Source organism: Anguilla anguilla, chromosome 11, assembly GCF_013347855.1.
Source record: "Anguilla anguilla isolate fAngAng1 chromosome 11, fAngAng1.pri, whole genome shotgun sequence".
In the NCBI taxonomy this organism is placed as follows: Eukaryota; Metazoa; Chordata; class Actinopteri; order Anguilliformes; family Anguillidae; genus Anguilla; species Anguilla anguilla.
Window position 1 is genome coordinate 35,953,086 of NC_049211.1, and position 18,875 is coordinate 35,971,960.

At 42.1% G+C, this 18,875-nt stretch overlaps 2 protein-coding genes across 8 annotated transcripts in view; one reads left to right on the forward strand and one right to left on the reverse strand.

Moving 5' to 3' along the window:
- Positions 1 to 18,875, reverse strand: part of LOC118208092 — a 43,675-nt gene that overhangs the window by 16,693 nt on the left and 8,107 nt on the right. Inside the window, exons 1-3 of one of the 4 annotated variants that reach the window (XR_004761510.1) lie at positions 18,546 to 18,863; positions 18,165 to 18,495; positions 17,196 to 17,924 (exon numbers count right to left, since the gene is read on the reverse strand). Coding sequence is in view for 1 of the 4 variants with exons in the window: in XM_035382387.1 (XP_035238278.1) it covers positions 17,811 to 17,924; positions 18,165 to 18,704 (654 nt within the window). In the remaining 3 variants the exon portion in view is untranslated. The other 3 variants (XR_004761511.1, XM_035382387.1, XR_004761512.1) reach the window with 3 other exon arrangements.
- LOC118208090 (carcinoembryonic antigen-related cell adhesion molecule 1-like) lies at positions 1,747 to 16,367 on the forward strand. Of its 4 annotated transcripts, none has more exons than XM_035382383.1 (7): positions 1,747 to 1,925; positions 3,420 to 3,585; positions 10,484 to 10,553; positions 10,736 to 11,071; positions 11,373 to 11,693; positions 11,977 to 12,273; positions 15,704 to 16,367. In XM_035382383.1, exons 3-7 carry the CDS (start codon positions 10,511 to 10,513, stop codon positions 15,868 to 15,870), a joined length of 1,164 nt encoding a protein of 387 aa, XP_035238274.1. In that variant the 5' UTR covers positions 1,747 to 1,925; positions 3,420 to 3,585; positions 10,484 to 10,510; the 3' UTR covers positions 15,871 to 16,367. The 4 variants fall into 4 exon arrangements, with proteins under 4 accessions (XP_035238274.1, XP_035238276.1, XP_035238275.1 ...); XM_035382385.1 differs by lacking the exon at positions 3,420 to 3,585 and adding an exon at positions 13,406 to 13,461; XM_035382384.1 differs by lacking the exon at positions 3,420 to 3,585 and having other exon boundaries at positions 10,470 to 10,553.

Sequence of the window (18,875 nt, forward strand, 5' to 3'; positions counted from 1 at the left end):
TAGACTTACATGGAAACCGGATATGAAAACACCTATACTGGAGCCATCCGTAGTGGCGCTAGTGAGCAACCAGGAACTACAACACCAGGAAATGAGCTTCAAAAACGAAGGCTGTGTCCCAAACCGCATACTTCCATGCTCCGAGTGCACATAGCGAGCATGCCGCCATCTTGGAGTGCGAGTCCAAACCGAAGTTCGGTAGTGCGGAGCACGGATAAAGTACCCGGATGCGCACTCCATTTGATCAAAATTTGAAGTGTGCATCCGTGCATGCTCCGACTGGGGAAAAATCCCATAATTCCTTTCGCGAAAACTGTCAAAAACAACGGTAATGGCGGATGACAGTCTAGTGTAGGCTACTTTCTCGGATTGGAAACTGAAATCATGTCATAGGAAAATGGTACACAGGAGTTGGTATATAAATAAAGTGGTACAGTGTTAATTAATAACGCAATATGTAAAGTATCAGTTGTTTTTTTCGTTTAAAGATATGTACTTTTAACGAGTGTAACTAGCTATACTGAATACGTGCTAATCGTCGGGTCCCGTTTTTAATTATAAACTGCCGTTTTATCCTCGCCACTGCCCATCTTTTCATTTAATTTGAAATACACCCCTTGCATATGGAGTAGCCACCACAAACATGACTGGCTCCATAAATGTTGCCTAGCTGAGTAGGCTACACAGCGCGAAAATAATGAAAAAACAGACACGACTGTTTACAATGAAATGGCAACTTTATTATGGGGTTGACAGTACACTGAAAGCTATCCAAACTGCAATTAATATTTTCCAAGCTATCGTTGCCTTCCACTGCTCTTCTGACAGCAAAAAGGAGAATTCAATTGAAGTGGCTAGCTCGCAAAAAGTTGCTGATATTAGCCTACTGGTTAGTCTAGATCATAATATTTCAGTAGCCTACTACTACTCAGTGTGAGCATCTACCGACCGGGTTCGTTCGGTAGACAGAAAAACATCAGATTTTCAACTGTAGTCTATGTAAAATAGGCGAAATATAAGTAACAACCTGTACCTAGTTATGTAGAAAAAAACGTCCTTGTTATCCTCCGGAGGTAATTCTTTCAGTACTTTCGCGATTTTGCTACGGGGACATGTATCTGCCACTGCATAGAGATTAATGGAACTTGTCTTTACTTGAGATCATATTGTAGAAGTGTCCCGTCTTGTGTATTTCAGGTTAATATGAAAAAGGCTGGTCCCTACTAGCATTTCTAGCGATCCGTTACATATTCACAGTTGTAACCCAAGTAGCAGGAAGCAAAATAGCCATTAAGAAGAAGCGACATTTGCACTACTTAATGTTCGCGATTATGGAATTAATTAGAATATCAATATAACTAAAATGTATTAAGTAAGATTTTTTCCCATTTAGACAGTTATGTGTAATTTTTACAAGACTTGCATTTAAATAGGTAACGGAGTCCAGTCCGCTTGATTAAATATGAAATAAATGCGGTAGCATTTCAGATGGTCGATAATATGCCCTCTCACTCTCACGTTATTCCCCTCAGGTTTATTACCGGAATTTTCCGATGGTTACGGCAAAGGTTAAAGGTTATGGGTCAGATGTCGTCACGAAGTGCATCCCACTCATTTAACTGTTTCTCCGTGCTACTGCACTTCCATGGTTCGGAGTGCATAGTCCCAAGCATTGCCTGGAGTGCGTATTCCGGAGCACGGTAGTGTGGAGCATGGAAGTTTGCGGTTTGGGACACAGCCCCATAGACATGTATTTGAACCGGAAGTCTCGAAAATGCTAATGTCCGAAAAAAATGACGACACGACTTCTGAAGCCTGAGACAGGTGCAGGCCACTGAACTGTACGAGAACAAACAAACTTCAAAAGAACAAGTTAGTGGCCTAAAATGTGAAACTTTTTGCACGAAAATACAAAAGGAAGCCAGGTGAGATTAATCAAAGTTCTCTAAATGCATGAATATATGTGGTTTGAAAACAAGAGCAGGCTAACACTGAACTAGCATGACCAACTGTGCGGCTTGTCATTGTGTTTATTATCATTGTTTGCGATTATACCCCAGTGGTTATTATCTAGTGATGTATTTTAGTTGGACAGGGTGGAATGGTATTCGTAGTCGGACGAACAGTTGGGGGAGTTGCAGAGATGATAGCGTCAGTAGCTGTCGTCAAAATTTACCTTAAAACTGCAACGCCTAGGAAGTCTCAAAACGCGGCTGCTTAGCTTGCCTGCAAGCCGTTGGAAATATTCTTTGAATTATTTTTATTTTTTTATATATATTTCTTTGGTTGATTGTAAACTGTTAAATCTGTATAATAGATCAAGGGAAGGCGAGATAGTTGTTCAGCTCTATGGCAGCTGCCAAGAGTGGGAAGGGGGTTTTGGGGGAGGGAGAATGGCAGTCTGTGGCTAGTTTGAAAGAAGGACAAAAATCTGACTAGACGAGAACAGCGTCCAGTGAAAGGCCCGGTAATTCAAGTGTAAGAGATGGGGCTAAAATAAGAGACTGGAGATGTTGAAGAGTTAAAAATTCTGTTCAAAATGAAAGATCAGAAAGAAGGGTCTGTGGGATTTAGGTCTTCAAATCCTTTAACATTGACTCAAAATTTGGAACGAATGATAGGCAATGGGTTTTACGCGAGAATCCTGGCAAATGGGTTAGCCTACTAATAGGCCTATTTCACAAGATGACGACCAAAACCTGATGTAGGGATAGGGTACTTTGTTTCCGTTTACCGTTGCTACGGACGCAAGTCCATTTCTGACAGCGAAAAACTGATCCTAAACAGCGATGTGTGTTATAATAATAATAATAATAATAGCTCTAATAGCTCTGCCAAAGTTCACTGTCCGATGTTATCCGCATTGTCGAAGCATTGCCAGTGAACGTTAAGCGGTCTAAACTAGACAAGGGCTATAAATTCTTTTTTGATAAGTTTATATTCGGTTATGAAGGTAAGTATAACGTAAGCTCTGGTTCGCCAGAAAGCTAAATAACTAGCTTGCTAACCACAGCAAGTTAGCCGATTAAAGAGATATTTCACTTCGACATAACATAAATTATTTTCTGGAGGCGACACCATTGTGTTTTCGTAGCGTGAAGCAACATCTGCTGTCCGTTAACAGCGTCTCTGTTTCTCTCGGTTGTCCCGAAAATTAATGAATAGGGAGCCTGACAACTGTGAGGAAAAGCGATTCTGTTAACGTTGACGGTCAGCAGGAGGCAAAGCTATGTAAGTACAATGTGTTGGGCTCCACAAAACTTACTTATGTTATACCGAAGTGTAATATCTCTGAACTAAGTTTTGTACTTGTAAAGCTGTAGATCAGCTTGAAGTGATGATCCTGATATCAAGCAATGCAAGTCGCCAGATCCAAAATGTTGTACTTGCGGGGGTGCCCATGTGGTTTCTTTTCGCAGCTGTGTACATCATGAGAAGGCAAGACGAATACAGACAGTTAGAGACCAACAAAAAGTGTCTTACTCCGAGGCGATGAAGAGAGTTGAAAGTGGACAAAGTGCGGCTGTTAATAATATGAGCAGAGCTGTGCCGGCTAGTCAGCCGCTTCCACCATCGGTATCTCAGGTAATACCACCAGACACCTTGTTGCTGCAGAAGGAATCGCTTTTGGCGTTTATTGTTGATGTACTGGTTGCTACTAAATCTTAAGGAGAAGAGATCAGACGTTATAAAACTTGTGGTGAGTGCAGCAGAAAGGTTTCTGGGTACAAGGAATTTCCTACCTGAGCGTCTTCACAGCTACATGAAAGAGAGACAATCTATGCCTGAGCCACAAGGGTTGGTTATGGAAGGTGAAAGCGAAAATGATAATGAAGAGGGTGACGATACTGCTTAATTTCTGGATGTTTTACATCCTTCAATGGAACGCAAGGAGTTTAATTGCAAATGGACAAGAATTTAAAAGATTTGTGGCTGCTTTTAATGATAAACCAGAAATTATTTGTGTTCAGGAATCTTGGTTAAAACCATGCTTAGGCTTTGTAATACCAGGGTATGAGAGTTTAAGGAAAGATAGATATAATAGGTCTGGAGGGGGATGTGCTACGTTTATTAAAAGAGGTATTCAATATAAAAACTGATTTTAATACCAACTTTGAGTGTGTTGGTGTTGAAGTATGGAGTTCATTAGGACAAATAACAATGATAAATTTCTACAACCCATGTAATCAACTGTCATTAGGTGAATTGGGGGAAGTTATGGATAAAGTAAGGTCTCCAGTTATATGGGTTGGGGATTTTAATGCGCGTAACCCTTTATGGGGTAGTAAGGATAAAGATAGCAATGGGACGGTCATTGAGGATTTTTTGGATAGATATGACTTGGTCGTAATAAATGATGGGAGATCAACTCTGTTTCATATTGGGGGGAATAGTATGAGCTGCATAGACCTAACTATAGCATCAACAAATCTGGCCAGGGTAGGGCATTGGAATGTGTTAGACAGAAACACTAAGTAGTGATGGGACGGAGTGTGGCACAGTGGGTAAGGAACTGCGCTCGTAACCGAAAGGTCGTAGGTTCGAATCCCGGGTAAGGACACTGCCGTTGTACCCTTGAGCAAGGTACTTAACCTGCGTTGCTTCAGTATATATCCAGCTGTATAAATGGATACAATGTAAAGTGCTATGTAAAAAGTTGTGTAAGTCGCTCTGGATAAGAGCGTCTGCTAAATGCCTATAATGTAATGTAATGTAATGTAATGTGATCATTTTCCTATTTTAAGTAAGTTTGGTTGGGTGCTAATTACTGAAGGAGTGAAACAACCTAGTAGATTTAACTTTTCTAAGGCTTGTTGGGAAGATTTCAAGGTGAAGACTCTAGCTTCAGTAGGAGAGGTAGATGGCGAGAGTTCCATTGATCATTGGAATGAATCTGTATGCTCAATGATTTACAAGATGGCACTAAATACTATTCCTTTGGAGGAGAGTCCTAAGGCCCGAATAATTGTTCCATGGTGGAATAAACAATGTGATATAGCTGTAAGGAACAGAAACAAAGCATTTCGGAAACTAAGGAAATTTCCAATGCAGTGTTATACTGTTGAGTACAAAAGGTTGCAAGCAGAGGCGAGGAAAGTTATTAAAGAAGCTAAGAGAAATTGCTGGAGGAGATATTGTGGTACGCTATGTCCTGATTCCCCAATGAGCCAGTTGTGGTCTACTGTGTGGAGAATGTCTGGGGTATATAAGAGGCCATCAATGCCAGTTTTGCTTGAAGGTGAAGCTGAGGCAGTCACTAGTAAAGAATGTGTGTGTAAAAGCATTTCAGCAAGTGCATAGTTTAGAGAGCCTAGGAGAAGACAGGATCAGGAGGAGAGCTGAGATGTTGGAAAAGGAGAAGTGGAAATTAAGCCGCGTTTCCACCCAAAGTACCCAGAACTTTTAGTCCCAGGAACTACTTTTCAAGAGCCGCGTTTTCACCGCAGGGACTTTACCCCGCAACTAGGAACCTTTTGAGGAACTCAGTGCGTTTCGCATAAATTAAGTTCCGGGGACTTTATTTTACTCCCAAAAAAAGTCCCTGCTCAGGGGGTAGTACTTTCCAAAAGTACCTGAACTTTTGGGGTGGGGCGCAAGTGCTGAAAATTTCTGATTGGTCGACTACTCACTGTGTTTTATTTCAACTGCCATTTAAAAAAATCTGCAGCCGCAAACTGATTTATTTTCATAATAACTTGAAATCAAACTTGTATGTTATGCGGCGCAGTAGCCTACTTTTGGTTATAGCCTGCCAACGTCTTGGAATTATAACACGTGTGCTCTTCTGTTCTTTTCTTGCTTTAGTATTCGTTTTATAAAATGTTATGCATTCGTGCTGGGACAGCATATTACGTACCAAAAGATTCAAACGATTTAATTCGGTTGCTGAATATTTTCTTCCGGATTTTCTTTGTTACACATAGATAAAATAATTGGTAAATGTGGAAAAATATTAAATGTCCTGCGAAGCTTAGCGGGAAGCAACTGGGGAGCAGGGAGGGAGTCAATGTTCTTGATTTACCCAGCAATGATAAGATCTGCTCTTGAATATGGATGTATTGTTTTTGTATCTGCTGCTAAATCAGCTGTGGATAAGCTGGATACTGTTCAGGCAAAGGCAGTAAGAATGTGCTGCGGTGCTTTTAGTACTACACCAATTCCGGCTTTATTAATAGAGATGGGGGAGATTCCTTTAAGGTTAAGGCGTATTAAACTGGGACTGCAGTATTGGGCTAAATTGAGTAGCTTTAAAAATCATAACTTCCCAGCTAGGTGCCTTCTTCAAGACAATTGGGAGTTTGGCAATAAGAAGAAAAAAGGACATTTTCTGGGTAGAGTGAGAGAATGGGCTGAGAAGCTTGGAGTTGGAAATGAAACAATTATAGATTTTTCTTGCTGGCCAGCTATCCCCTTCTGGTTACTCCCTGATCCTGAGACAGACCTAACTCTTCTCTCTAGGATTCATGGAAAAGGCATAAGCGGGTTTGACTTAGATGGATATCTTAATCAGGCATGGGAGTCGCATTTGAAAGGTAGATTCTTTAGCAAAGTCTTCTTTAGGGAGAGAAAAGTGTGATTTTGAAGTACGTCTTGGCAAGGTCGAATATCGGAGTTAGATCAAGGAGGGAATTATAAAGGAGTGGCACAGAGAGTGGGAAAATGATAAAAGAGGGAGGCTCTACTTCTCAATACAACGATCTGTCAAAATTAAAAATAATGTCATGTCAAGAGAAAGGGTCATTACAGTAAAACTGACTAGATTAAGATTGGGGCACTGTGGGCTAAACCAGTGTTTAAAGATGATAGCCCATCTGGATGTTTTCCCTATGTGAGTGTGGTATGCCCAAGACAGTTGAGCATGTTATTATAACATGTAAGAAATATAGGAAAGAGAGGAGGGTATTATTCAAAGATGCCTCAGAGTTAGGTGTTTCTTCCTTTTCTTTTAAAACTTTGCTTGGTCGAGATATAAAGAATCAGGAACTAATTGAGAAGAAAGTAGTGGCATTTTTGTTGCTACTGGAATATTTTCACGGATTTAGGTTGAGTGTCTATTGAGCAAATTGTTATTGTTATTATTATTATTAGTATTTTTTATTTTATTTATTTATTTTTTATTTTTCATTTTGTTACTTTACTTTATTTATATTATTTTAAAAATTATGAGTTTGACTAATAGACCAGTGGAGGGCAGTAATACGCCTTGAAGCGTCAAAACTGTCGGAAATCCTTTAAGAAGAAGAAGGTATTCGTAGCAAAGAGATATTAGAGGATATCAGAATTTTCTGAACATTTACATTTGGAGAGAATTACTTTCATATTTTTCAGTTGCCATCTATTGGATTACATGGAAAATTGGGATTATTAAAAACTGCTACAGTTATATTTCACAGAAATGGGGTAGGCTGTAGAACAGGACCCCTTCTGCCAGGAACAAATGTCAGAATTTTCTGAACTTTTAATTTTGGAGAGATATTTCAATCCAATAATTAACTTTCTTCAATTGCCATCTATTGGATTACACGGAATGTTTGAAATGGGATTATTAAAAAAACTACAGTAAAATTTCACAGAAATGGGGTAGTATGTAGACCAGGACCCCTTCAGCGAGGAACAAGTGTCAGAATTTTCAGAACTTTTACATTTGGAGAGAAACTCTTATCCAAACTTTCCTATGTTTCAATTGCCATCTATTGGATTACATGGAATGTTTGAAGTGGGATTATTAAAAAATGCTACAGTAAAACTTCACAGAAATGGGGTAGGATGTAGACCAGGGCCCCTTCTGCCAGGAACAAGTGTCAGAATATTCTGAACTTTTACAATTGGGGAGAAATTCTTATCCAAACTTTCATATTTATCTAATATGTCCGTTTTTCAATAGGTTTTTTATTACTGTAGCCTATTTGTTTATATAGACAGTTTGGAGTTTTATTTGCATATGGTGCAGTGATATTTCATCCACACCATTTAAAATTTACATTATTTCCTGTTCTCTCATACTCACGTAATGTTGAGACGATTATATTTTGAGGAAAAAGCAAGATGCGTGACACTTGGGTATCTGATATTTCAATATTACAGAAAGCGACATGTCATGTGAACGTAACAAAATAAAAAATAATAATAAAAAAACTAATTTCAAATCACCACCTTTGTTCAGTTTCTCACTTGAGCCGTATCTCACTTTTAGAAGCAAATTATAGCCTTTGCAAACCGCGAAACCATCCGATCATATAACGCAACTGATATAAAGTGGACCGGAAATTTCGAATCGGGAGCTGCGAATCGGGAGCCAACTTCAGCGTCGTTCGCTTATGCCGTGCGAATGAAGTAGGTAATAGTAGTCCCTTGCGAATAGCGCTTTAAAAACAGAAAAGCGTTGTTATAGTTTCATTAGTAGACGATACACGACAACTATGCCGAATACGGAGTTTCGCAGCGCCACCATTGTCGCTCTGGTCGTTCATTTAACACGCACATCCTCCCTGCAGTCTCATCTACAACTACACCCCCACCCATGACACTGTGGACAATATTATCTATCTTGGCATTCATAAAAATATTCTTTCACCACTGAAAATCGTATTCCGTCATAGCAACAAGATAAACCCGACAAGAGCCCGAAGATAGGCCAATACAGCAGTGAAAACGCTGCTCACTGAATAACGAAATAAACGAGAAAAAGTTTAAAACTTATATCATGTCATTCTACAGTCGAAATATGGGACTAAATATTGAATAAATATACAACCTTACCGCTGGTTTTACGCGTAGAGATGTCCCTTTTGAGACTGAGTGTTCATATATTGCATGGGCGTAGGAAGCATTGAAAATGTGGGTGGGACAATCTAAGGGAGGTGTGGGCAGGGGCGGTTTTAGTGGCTTGGAGGCCCCAGGAAAAGACCAGTGTGAGGCCCTTCTCCATTTTGCTTAACGCAATCATATGTAGTGAACAAAAACTATTTGGAGGCAGCTGTTTTCAGTTAACCAAGCCACAGAACCAGGCACGTGCACAGATAGACCTCAAGGGGGGCTTGAGCCCCTGCCCTTTTGCCCTCTCACTCGACGGGGCCCTATTGGTCGGTGGCATTTATAATTTGTCTTGTATATAAAATACAATATATAAATACCACCAACCTATATATATATATATATATATATATATATATATATATATATATATATATATATATATATATGCGCACCGGTCCGCAGTTTTAGCGCCATGCGTAAATCGCGACCCCTCAGCTGCTGTACCGGGCGCTGCTATTTTGTCTTGATCGACACAATTGCCCACTTATGTTATGGATGCACGCTGCTGTACATCCGGAGATAACAGGTAACAATACTGTGAATTTCCTACTGTGTACTCTTATACACTATCATAAAACAACATCACAATTGAAACAACATTTACGATGCTCAAAATAGAACAAACCGGTTTATATCGGATTTGCCAACTTTAGACTAGGTTAAGTTATCCTATAGGCTACTAGCCCACAAGCAAGCTAGTCTAGCTAATTATGGTTAACGATAATTAATGACAGCCCCTTTTATCAAGCAAGACAACTTACAAATAGGCAATGTTTAAAGCATGTCGCTAAGATTAGTGATGTTGTAAGTGTCCCCTTTTCTTTAGTAATGCCACGGACAGTAGGCTAGTCGGTTTGTTTAGCCGGTTGTTTGAAATGGGTGGTAGTGGCACGCTGCTAATTTAAAAAATGCAACAAAAAACAAACAAAAAAAATGCAGTAGCCTGCTTTTGCATGTTATTGATTACTCAGAACTAGCGTCACCGGTATTATGGGCAAATACACTTAAATGAAAGGCAAAATACACTGGGAAATTGGAGATTTATATTTATAGACGTAACACATGTAACAGATTAGTCTGTGTAGTGTGTATGTGTGTGTGCTTGCGCGCCTGTGTATGTGAGTGAATGCGTACCGTATTAGCATGTTTGTGGTCCTGCTGTGTGGTTTATCCTCTCTTGTGATGCACAAAACATGTTACTAAATCATGCTGCTGTAACTATACTGTATTTCGCAAATATACTCAGAATAACAAAATGACACAAGACATGAAAACAAATGGAAGTTATGAAATCCTCAAATCAGGCATTTCAGAGTGGCACAGCTTATCTCATCTTATTTAAAATTACACTTGTAGTTTTTTGCCTTAAAATATTCTAAAATGAATTTTGACTGCACAAAGTAATGGCTAAATGATATTGAATCACGTTCTCATAATATATGTAGGCGGCTTGCAATGTAACGTCTCCGTCACCATTCAATTTTAGCCTAATCTTTTTGTGCTCCGGGTCAGGACAGTGCACTGTCATTAACTTGCTTTCATTTTGAAAAAACAGAAGTTTATAAAAAGTAAACAAAGACAAAAAAGAACATTGACCATTTCAAAGTCACAATGGCAATTAAGGAAATTTCACATTATTTTTTTTCTTCCAACATTACATTTTCAGATCTTTCAGTAACAATTCCAGCCGGAAATGGGAATTGCAGGTTATTGCATCCTTGTTGTGCTTCGGTTGGGTGAGTAACTTAAGGTACACTACTCAATGTATTATCCAGAGTGACTTGCATAGCATTTACACTGCAACTATTTATTCAGCTGGATATATATATATATATATATATATATATATATATGCGGTACAATGGCAGTTATTTTTCTCTCTCTCATGGTGACTGAATATCCAACTTCCCTCTCCTAGCCCAGCTGGCAGTATCTCCAGTCTACTCTGTGCGCACGTTCGTGAGCTTCGGCCGTTCTTTCACTCTTCCCTGCGATGGAGCCCCCAGCAGGGATGTGGATTGGTTGTTTCAGCAGGATGAGTTTCCTGATTGGCTTTTTGTGGCCCAACTCCGCACCGGAGCCTTTTCCTCTGGAGACGGCTTCCAGGGACGGGTGGAATCCTTCCACCTAACAGAGCCAGGAAACTACAGCCTCACCCTCAGTCCTGTGGTGTACAGTGACCTCGGCATTTACAAGTGCCAGTACAAGGATGAGACTGAGATCCTTCTTTCAGATGTGAAACTAGAAATTAGAGGTCAGTGCATGTTGCCTTTTTTCCGACAGACTGAGTGAATGTTTTTAGTGCTTGTGGATTTGATAGCCCTAAAAGCTGTTTTTTGACAAAGGATATTACTATTATTATTCTTACGATTGTCTTTTGGGGGACAGGATCATTCCAGTCTGTATAAAACCCACAAGCCTTGGGTGGTTTGCAGTGGACAGCATATGCTGCATCAGGGCCTTCATCTACCCCAAGCAAAAAGGTTGAGCTGTTCAATTCTTGTCTGCCTGTCTCTCTCTTTCCCTCTCTCGTTTTCTGTCTCTGTCTATCTCAGTCCCATCAATTGTTTCCATAGCGATGGGACTGTCCGCCAGTCTTCCTTGCTTTGGGAAAATTAATATGCAAGCACATGCTGGTGATCTGGATATCCTCTGGAAGAGAGGTGGAGAGAAAGTTTACCAGATCCATAAGAACACCATCACATATGGTCCCGGGTTCGAGAACAGAGCTTCAGTTTCCCCAGAACAAGCCCTCTATGGAAACATGTCTTTAACCATCAGACAGACACGGTTTTCAGATGAAGACGACTACCAGTGCTTCTACAACAGTCCGAAAGAGAGGGGGAATCCAGATTCTGCCAGTCTCGTTGTGACAGGTAAAATTCACTTTAGATCTTCAGTTCTGTAGGGCAGCCGAGCAGCTCATGTGTGTAAGTGTCTGGTGTGTATTATTTATTTTTTCATGTGGTAAGTTTAATCAGGGCAAGTGTAACAATGTTTCATAATTCACAGAAGTATTGATGAAAGATGACACCAGTAATTTTTGGATGCCATAATTTACCTTAGCTGACTGCTGTTGATAATGTGTTGATGTCCCCTGTAAATATACATGAAAGTGTAAAATATGCAAATATGTAAATGAATTCCCTACCCTCGCAGGCCACCCTCCCCAGACCCTCACAGTGAAGGCTGGTGGTTTGCTCTCCATACCGCTCTATACCGCAGACCCAGTGAGGGTAACATTCAGTGCAGGCCTTGGTTCAGATGAGGTGCTGATGCTCGATGCAAATAAAGGCCCAGCCAGGTATGGGGAGCATTGTGCTCAGAGATGTAAGCTTCTGGCCCAGAACTACACCCTTTTGCTGAGTAGTGTGACACTGGAGGATGCCGGAGTCTACAAGGTGACCGATCCTGAGACCAAGAAGACCATCAGCTCAGTTTCTCTGCAAGTCTCAGGTACGGTCCTCCTCTTCATATCTGTGTTTGTGCAGACGCAGGGCTCAGTATTTTATTGGTGCACTCTGTTATTCCACTGAGTTATGGCTGCTGCAAGCCATTGGGAAAATAATGGAAATAATAATAATAATAATATTAATATAAAATAAAAAAAACTTTTCACAATGCCAATATTTTATTGTCCCCTTGAGCACAATATACATAAGAGACACAAAAGTATAGGTTTTAGGCTTTTGCAATCTTAGGCTATGGTTTCTAAGATGTAGCCTAGCTGTAGTGGCATTCCGTCTAGATCTCAAAATAAGCCGCAAACAATCTGTAAGGACCAGTAACTTCAGTCTGATGCGAATGACAGGAGATGTAATCTAGTCTGAAGAAGTTTACTGAAATGATAAAGTTTGAATCACATCGTGTCACACGGTAGAAAAACTATGTGCTCCCGTGCCTAACGCAGCTCTCTGCCCGACTAACATGCGCGTGACTGCTATACACATGACGTCACTCACTATATTAACGGGAGCATCGATAATCAATATTCAATATACATGAATTTGTTTTTGTACATTTTATACATTTATGAACTCTGAATTTTGCGTGAAATATAAATGAACTTACCCTCACGGGCGACTTCAGGTCCACCTGTTCAACTGCAAACTGCACCCGTTAACGCAAATATCTAATCAGCCAATCACGTGGCAGAAACTCAATACATTTAGGCATGTAGACATGGTCAAGGCGATCTGCTGAAGTTCAAACCAAGCAGCAGAATGGGGAAGAAAGGTGATTTAAGTGACTTCGAACGTGGCATGGTTGTCGGTGCCATACGGGCTGGTTTGAGTATTTCAGACACTGCTGATCTACTGGGATTTTCACAGCTCTGCTTGGTTTTGTTTTCTTTTTTTTTTTGCAACACTCGGGTCCCTTGACCTTGATTGTGTGTCTTGTGCCTTGTTTTGTGTCTTGTAAATATTGTATATATTGTACAACGCCTCTTGTATTTTCACCTTTGCACCTATATCACAGTAAACACTCTTCACTTGGCAGTCCGTTTCAGTGTTCTTATTATCACTCCAATTGCTCATCATCTTTTACATCAACCGGTCTTATATACACTCACCGGCCAGTTCATTAGGTGACAGGAGTGGCACCCGGTGTGGTCTTCTGCTGCTGTAGCCCATCTGCTTCAAGGTTTGACGTGGCATGTGTTCAGAGATGCTCTTCTGCATACCTCGGTTGTAACGAGTGGTTATTCAAGTTACTGTTGCCTTTCTATCAGCTCAGACCAGTCTGGCCATTCTCCTCTGACCTCTGCCATCAACAAGGCATTTTCGCCCAGATAACTTTTTCGAACCATTCTCTGTAAACCCTAGAGATGGTTGTGTGTGGAAATCCCAGTAGATCAGCAGTTTTTGAAATACTCAAAACAGCCTGTGGCAAACACGCCTGCCACAGGCCACCGAAGTGGCTTTCCAAGGGGCCCTCCAGCACAGAGACACAGGGCGAAGCTGTTCAAATAGTCCACATTTATTTGCAAGGGTTTGGCAAGATGGTACAGCCAAAGGAGCAGATGTTAAAACACTGTCATGACAGAGAGGCTCCCCCATGTGAGTGGGGATGGCAGATTTAACCTGTGCGCACTGATTACCTCACTACGCACAGGTGCAGTCACTCCTGCTCCCGGGTCCAATTAGCCTGGCCAATTATCTAACTAGCCAGGTCTAATTGGCTTGACCCAGGGCAGGTGTGGCTGCTTAAACCAGCCATCCCCACACCACACAGCCCATCTGGCACCGACAACCATGACACGTTCAAAGTCACTTAAATCACCTTTCTTCCCCATTCTGATGCTTGGTTTGAACTTCAGCAGATCGCCTTGACCATGTCTACATGCCTAAATGCATCGAGTTGCTGCCACATGGTTGGCTGATTAGATATTTGCATAAACGGGTGCAGTTTGCAGTTGAACAGGTGTACCTAATGATCCAGGCAGTCAAGGGATCAGCCCCAGCCCCAGCATACCTTCACAAGATTTTCAAACCCTACATGCCAACCAGATCCCTCCGTTCTGCTACCTCAGGACGCCTAGCACCTCCCCCTCTTCGCACCTGCACTTCCAGAACACGTCTCCTGTCTGTTCTGGCCCCACGATGGTGGAATGACCTCCCTGTGGAGGTCAGAACAGCTGAGACTGTGACCCATTTCAAACGACGACTGAAGACCCACCTCTTCAGGATGCACCTCTCCCCATCCCTCCCTTCCCCCCCTGTAAATGACTAAACTTAGGGGTGTAACTAGGCAGCTGTTTAATAGGTGACTTAGTTGATGCGCCAGTCTTAACGACTACTTGTATTTTTATTTATTTTTATTTTTCCATAGATTGCGTTGTTGCCGTTCTCGTTGTTAGTGTTAATCAGTTTAACCACCAGGGTCCAAGTTGAACTATGCGGTTGTTCCCTGTACTTGGACCGGTACTTCTCTCTAGGGGTTTCGTCATACTTGTTCCTGGTTATGGTTATACACTTTGTTGTACGTCGCTCTGGATAAGAGCGTCTGCCAAATGCCTGTAATGTAATGTAATGTAATGTAATGAGTGTATATGTGTTACTCACCCCATGTACCCCTAGACCTTTGGGGTCGTAACAGCTACTACTTTTAGTCAGACTTCTAACTTGCCATCAGCTCTGCTTGTTGTATGAACCTTTATGGAGGCACTTTTTGTAAGTCCCTCTGGATGTTTGCTAAATGTATTATTATTGTTGTTGTTATTGTAATGTTACATGCATTCATTCTGTTTAAGTGTTTCTAGCACCTTCTATAGGCCATTAAATGAATGTCACGTATTCCTGTTATTTCAGATGTTTGCATTCTCATTGGTTGTTTAAAGTCACATTGATTGCTAGTCACATGATAAGAACAGCCATTTCCCCTGTAAAACAAGCTAGATAGAGAACAGCATGATTCAAGACCTCCTTTAATCTTGTTCCATCTGCCTGTGTGATCCTTGGAGAAGCTTTGTTTGTGAGTAGATTAATTCTTGTATGTTTTTAGGAATTATTTCTGCTCATACTTCATTGTATTTCATAATATTTTTTTACATTATTTCATAGTCACTTTTGTATTGTTTGCAGTTTCACACTACAACAACTTGACCACATGAAAGTGCTGTATCTTCATTAAACGGACGTACAAGTGCACGTTGATAACTTACTTTATACTCCTTCATCATTGAAGCTACCTAGGGATGCTTCAGTCAAGTCAGTTAAGAGTGTTTAGCTATCTGGTGATGTGTGCCTCGCTACGCGCTCAGGTTCCAGAATAGTTATCATTGTTGTTGTTATTAATATTATTATTGTAGTCTTCCTTCCTGATTATTACCTGCTCTTCTCTGTTTCTCCCAAATGAGTCCCTCTTTCTCCATGTTCTCTCTCAGCCTCTGCGGGACTCTCTGCCGGAGCAGTGGCTGGGATAGTGGTGGGAGTGATGGTGTTGCTGCTGGTTCTGGCTGGCAGTGCCTTTGCAGTCTGGAAGTTCTTCATAAAGACAGGAAACTTTCGAAATGTAGTTCGTTTCCGTACAGCCAGAACAGAAGATCACTAAGGTTCCAGCTGCAGAGCAGCATGCGTTCTGTTTCCTGACAGCCATGAACCCCCTCTCTCTGTGTCCTGTAGGGCAGTTATAAGTTGTTTCTCTGCGGTCCTCTCTCTGAGGGCTCAAATGCTTTATTTCTGCATAAGCTCTCAAATGAGTCTGTGTCTGTTACTTTCAATATTCCAACACTATCTTCCACTTCCCTTCAGAATCGCCAGACCCCTCATGCCAGATACCCATAATTCTAAGACACTGGGGGGGATTAACAACCTGCATGTAGAGGAGGCATAGTAAGGACTGTTCATTCGCTGTTAACCACACTAACGTTGTGAACCCCCGTGGTGTGATAGCTTTGTGATGTGCCAACTCGACGCCTAGATAATTGCTGTGTATCCCTATAGAGCACCACCGGCGACTAGCGGGCACCGTCAGTATTTCAAGGCCGCTCCATTCACACCAGCGAATGGAGGAAAGTCTAATTGAATAATTAGCAAATACAATTACAATACCCAACAGGTCTGAAAAACTCAAAGTGAGTGCCGGCTATTAGCATATTACAGTATCGCGTTTCTGAGTTCGCTAGCCTGCACGACTTAGAAATAATTCTTCATCTTCTCGTAACCTGAACCAAAAGCAATCATGTTTGGTATGGGTATATTTTAATACTCACAACGAAGGTCGGGGTACAAAGTATATCCACCTTTCTTGCATTGCTGAATAATTATCCAACTAGATCAAAACTAAGCGCAGGTCCTGTTAGACCATCTAAGTCCAAAGTAAAACCAGGTTCAGGAAAGGGCTCATCCTTCATAGCTCCTGCAGTTCAGTTGTCATCAAACGTTCTGGTTTTGGGTCCAAAGCCTCACTGAATTAAAGTTAAATTAAGACACCTTCCAGTTTAACCAAATGCAGTGTTTCCTCCCCCCCTCTCTCTCTCTCTCTCTCTCTCTCTCACTGAAGACACTAGAAGTTTTTAAGAATGTATGGGGATATAGGGGAGCAGTATGCTCAGTGGAAGAAGGAGAGCTTCCGTTTGCTGAGGGCATTGGGTGACTGAGTAGGGGCGGTTTTTATTTTTTTATTTTTTTGTCTTTGGTTTTGTTCACTTAAGTGAATTTTTGGTCAAGTGATGTGTAAAAATTGGGTTTTGAAATCGCCATTGCACTGAAAAATAAAGGATTGTTAAAATTCAAAAAAATTCTCTCTCTCTCTCTCTCTCTCTTTAGAAAACTAAATTTGCATGACACGAATAAGAATGAAATGTAGCTAAAACATTTCCCCAAGGGGAGTGAGTCTTATGGGACGCTAGCTCACCTGTGCTTATCTTCGTCTACCTGAAAAAGTGCTCTAGGAATGGAACAAAACGCCATCTGCTGCATAACAACTTATACTGAAGACGAGGACGAAAAGCTGAAGAAGAGATGCCTGCTACAGCTAGCTTGGCAGGCGTGTAGCCACATGTTGCCATCGGCCTGTCCCGATCACAGGTTTACCCAATCAAATGGCAGAAAAAAAATGTTATATAGTATTTTGGCCGATTAAAACTCTGGAACATCAAAAAAAAACTTACTGTGCGCACTAGTAAGTTTGTCATTTAAGAAGTACATTCCGAGTTAGTTTGTGAATCATTACCTCCTTCGCAATAAAGCCAGTCTGCAGGGATGGCAGTACCAGGAGCAGACAGGGCAGCTGCCAGTCTGCAGGGTTGGCAGTACCAGGAGCAGACAGGGCAGCCGCCAGTCTGCAGGGTTGGCAGTACCAGGAGAAGACAGGGCAGCCGCCAGTCTGCAGGGTTGGCAGTACCAGGAGCAGACAGGGCAGTTGCCAGTCTGCAGAGTTGGCAGTACCAGGAGCAGACACTGCAGCTGCCAGTCTGCAGGGTTGGCAGTACCAGGAGCAGACAGGGCAGCTGGTCGTTGGGTTGGTAGAGATGGCTCTCACCCTCCCCCTCATGGTCGACCCCCCTCCACATCTGGCTCCACCATGTCCCCATTGCTGCTGATGCAGAGGTTGTGGAGGAAGGCACATGTGGACACGACCACCGGCACAAAGGTAGACTTCCCCTGGGATCACAGTACAGTTTTATTTAACTGTGTGTGATTTTAAATGATTTTAATCCATGTTAGTTTGAATGTTACTGTACTTTTATCTTCACATGAATTTACCTTTTTAAATGATGATTTCAAAAATTCTCTCCCCAGACCTGCTTTGTTACCTATTCCCCGAATGAACTGTTCACAAGTCGCCCACTGTGTGTGTGTGTGTGTGTGTGTGTGTGTGTATTTTTATGTCTGTCTCTTTACCTCAAAGGCCTTCAGGAAGATACCGAGCCACTGGTCCTTCATCCACATCACCCTCTCTGCCACACGCCTGGTCGTGGAAAGGTGTCGGTTGTACCTGGCCTGAGCAGGATTTTGGAGAGGTACATGGGTGCAGCCAAGCAGGGACATACCCCATCCCCTGTCCCGAATGACGCACCATCCCGGAGGTGGAGTGAGTTGCCCCGTGTAAACTGAGCTCCACCGCTGGACCTGCGCGTCATGGACAGCACCAGGGAGGCCTGTGAACACGTTCAGGGAGCCACCTTTGTGCTCGCAGCACCAGGGAGGCCTGTGAACACGTTCAGGGAGCCACCTTTGTGCTCGCAGCACCAGAGAGGCCTGTGAACACGTTCGGGGAGCCACCTTTGTGCTCGCAGATCTCCTGGAGCTGAATGAAGTGGAATGGCTTCCTGTTGTCGTCTTTGTTGAGTGCCGGGGACTTCTGTCGACACTTCCAGTCACATGTCCGAAGCTGGGGAGACAGCCAGAGGGCAAAGTGGGCACCAGTCGCCTCCAGCTCATCTTCTGAGCCAGACGGGCAAAGTGGGCACCAGTCACCTCCAGCTCATCTTCTGAGCCAGACGGGCAAAACTGACACCAGTCTCCTCCAGCTCATCTTCTGAGCCAGACGGGCAAAACTGGCACCAGTCTCCTCCAGCTCATCTTCTGAGCCAGACGGGCAAAACTGGCACC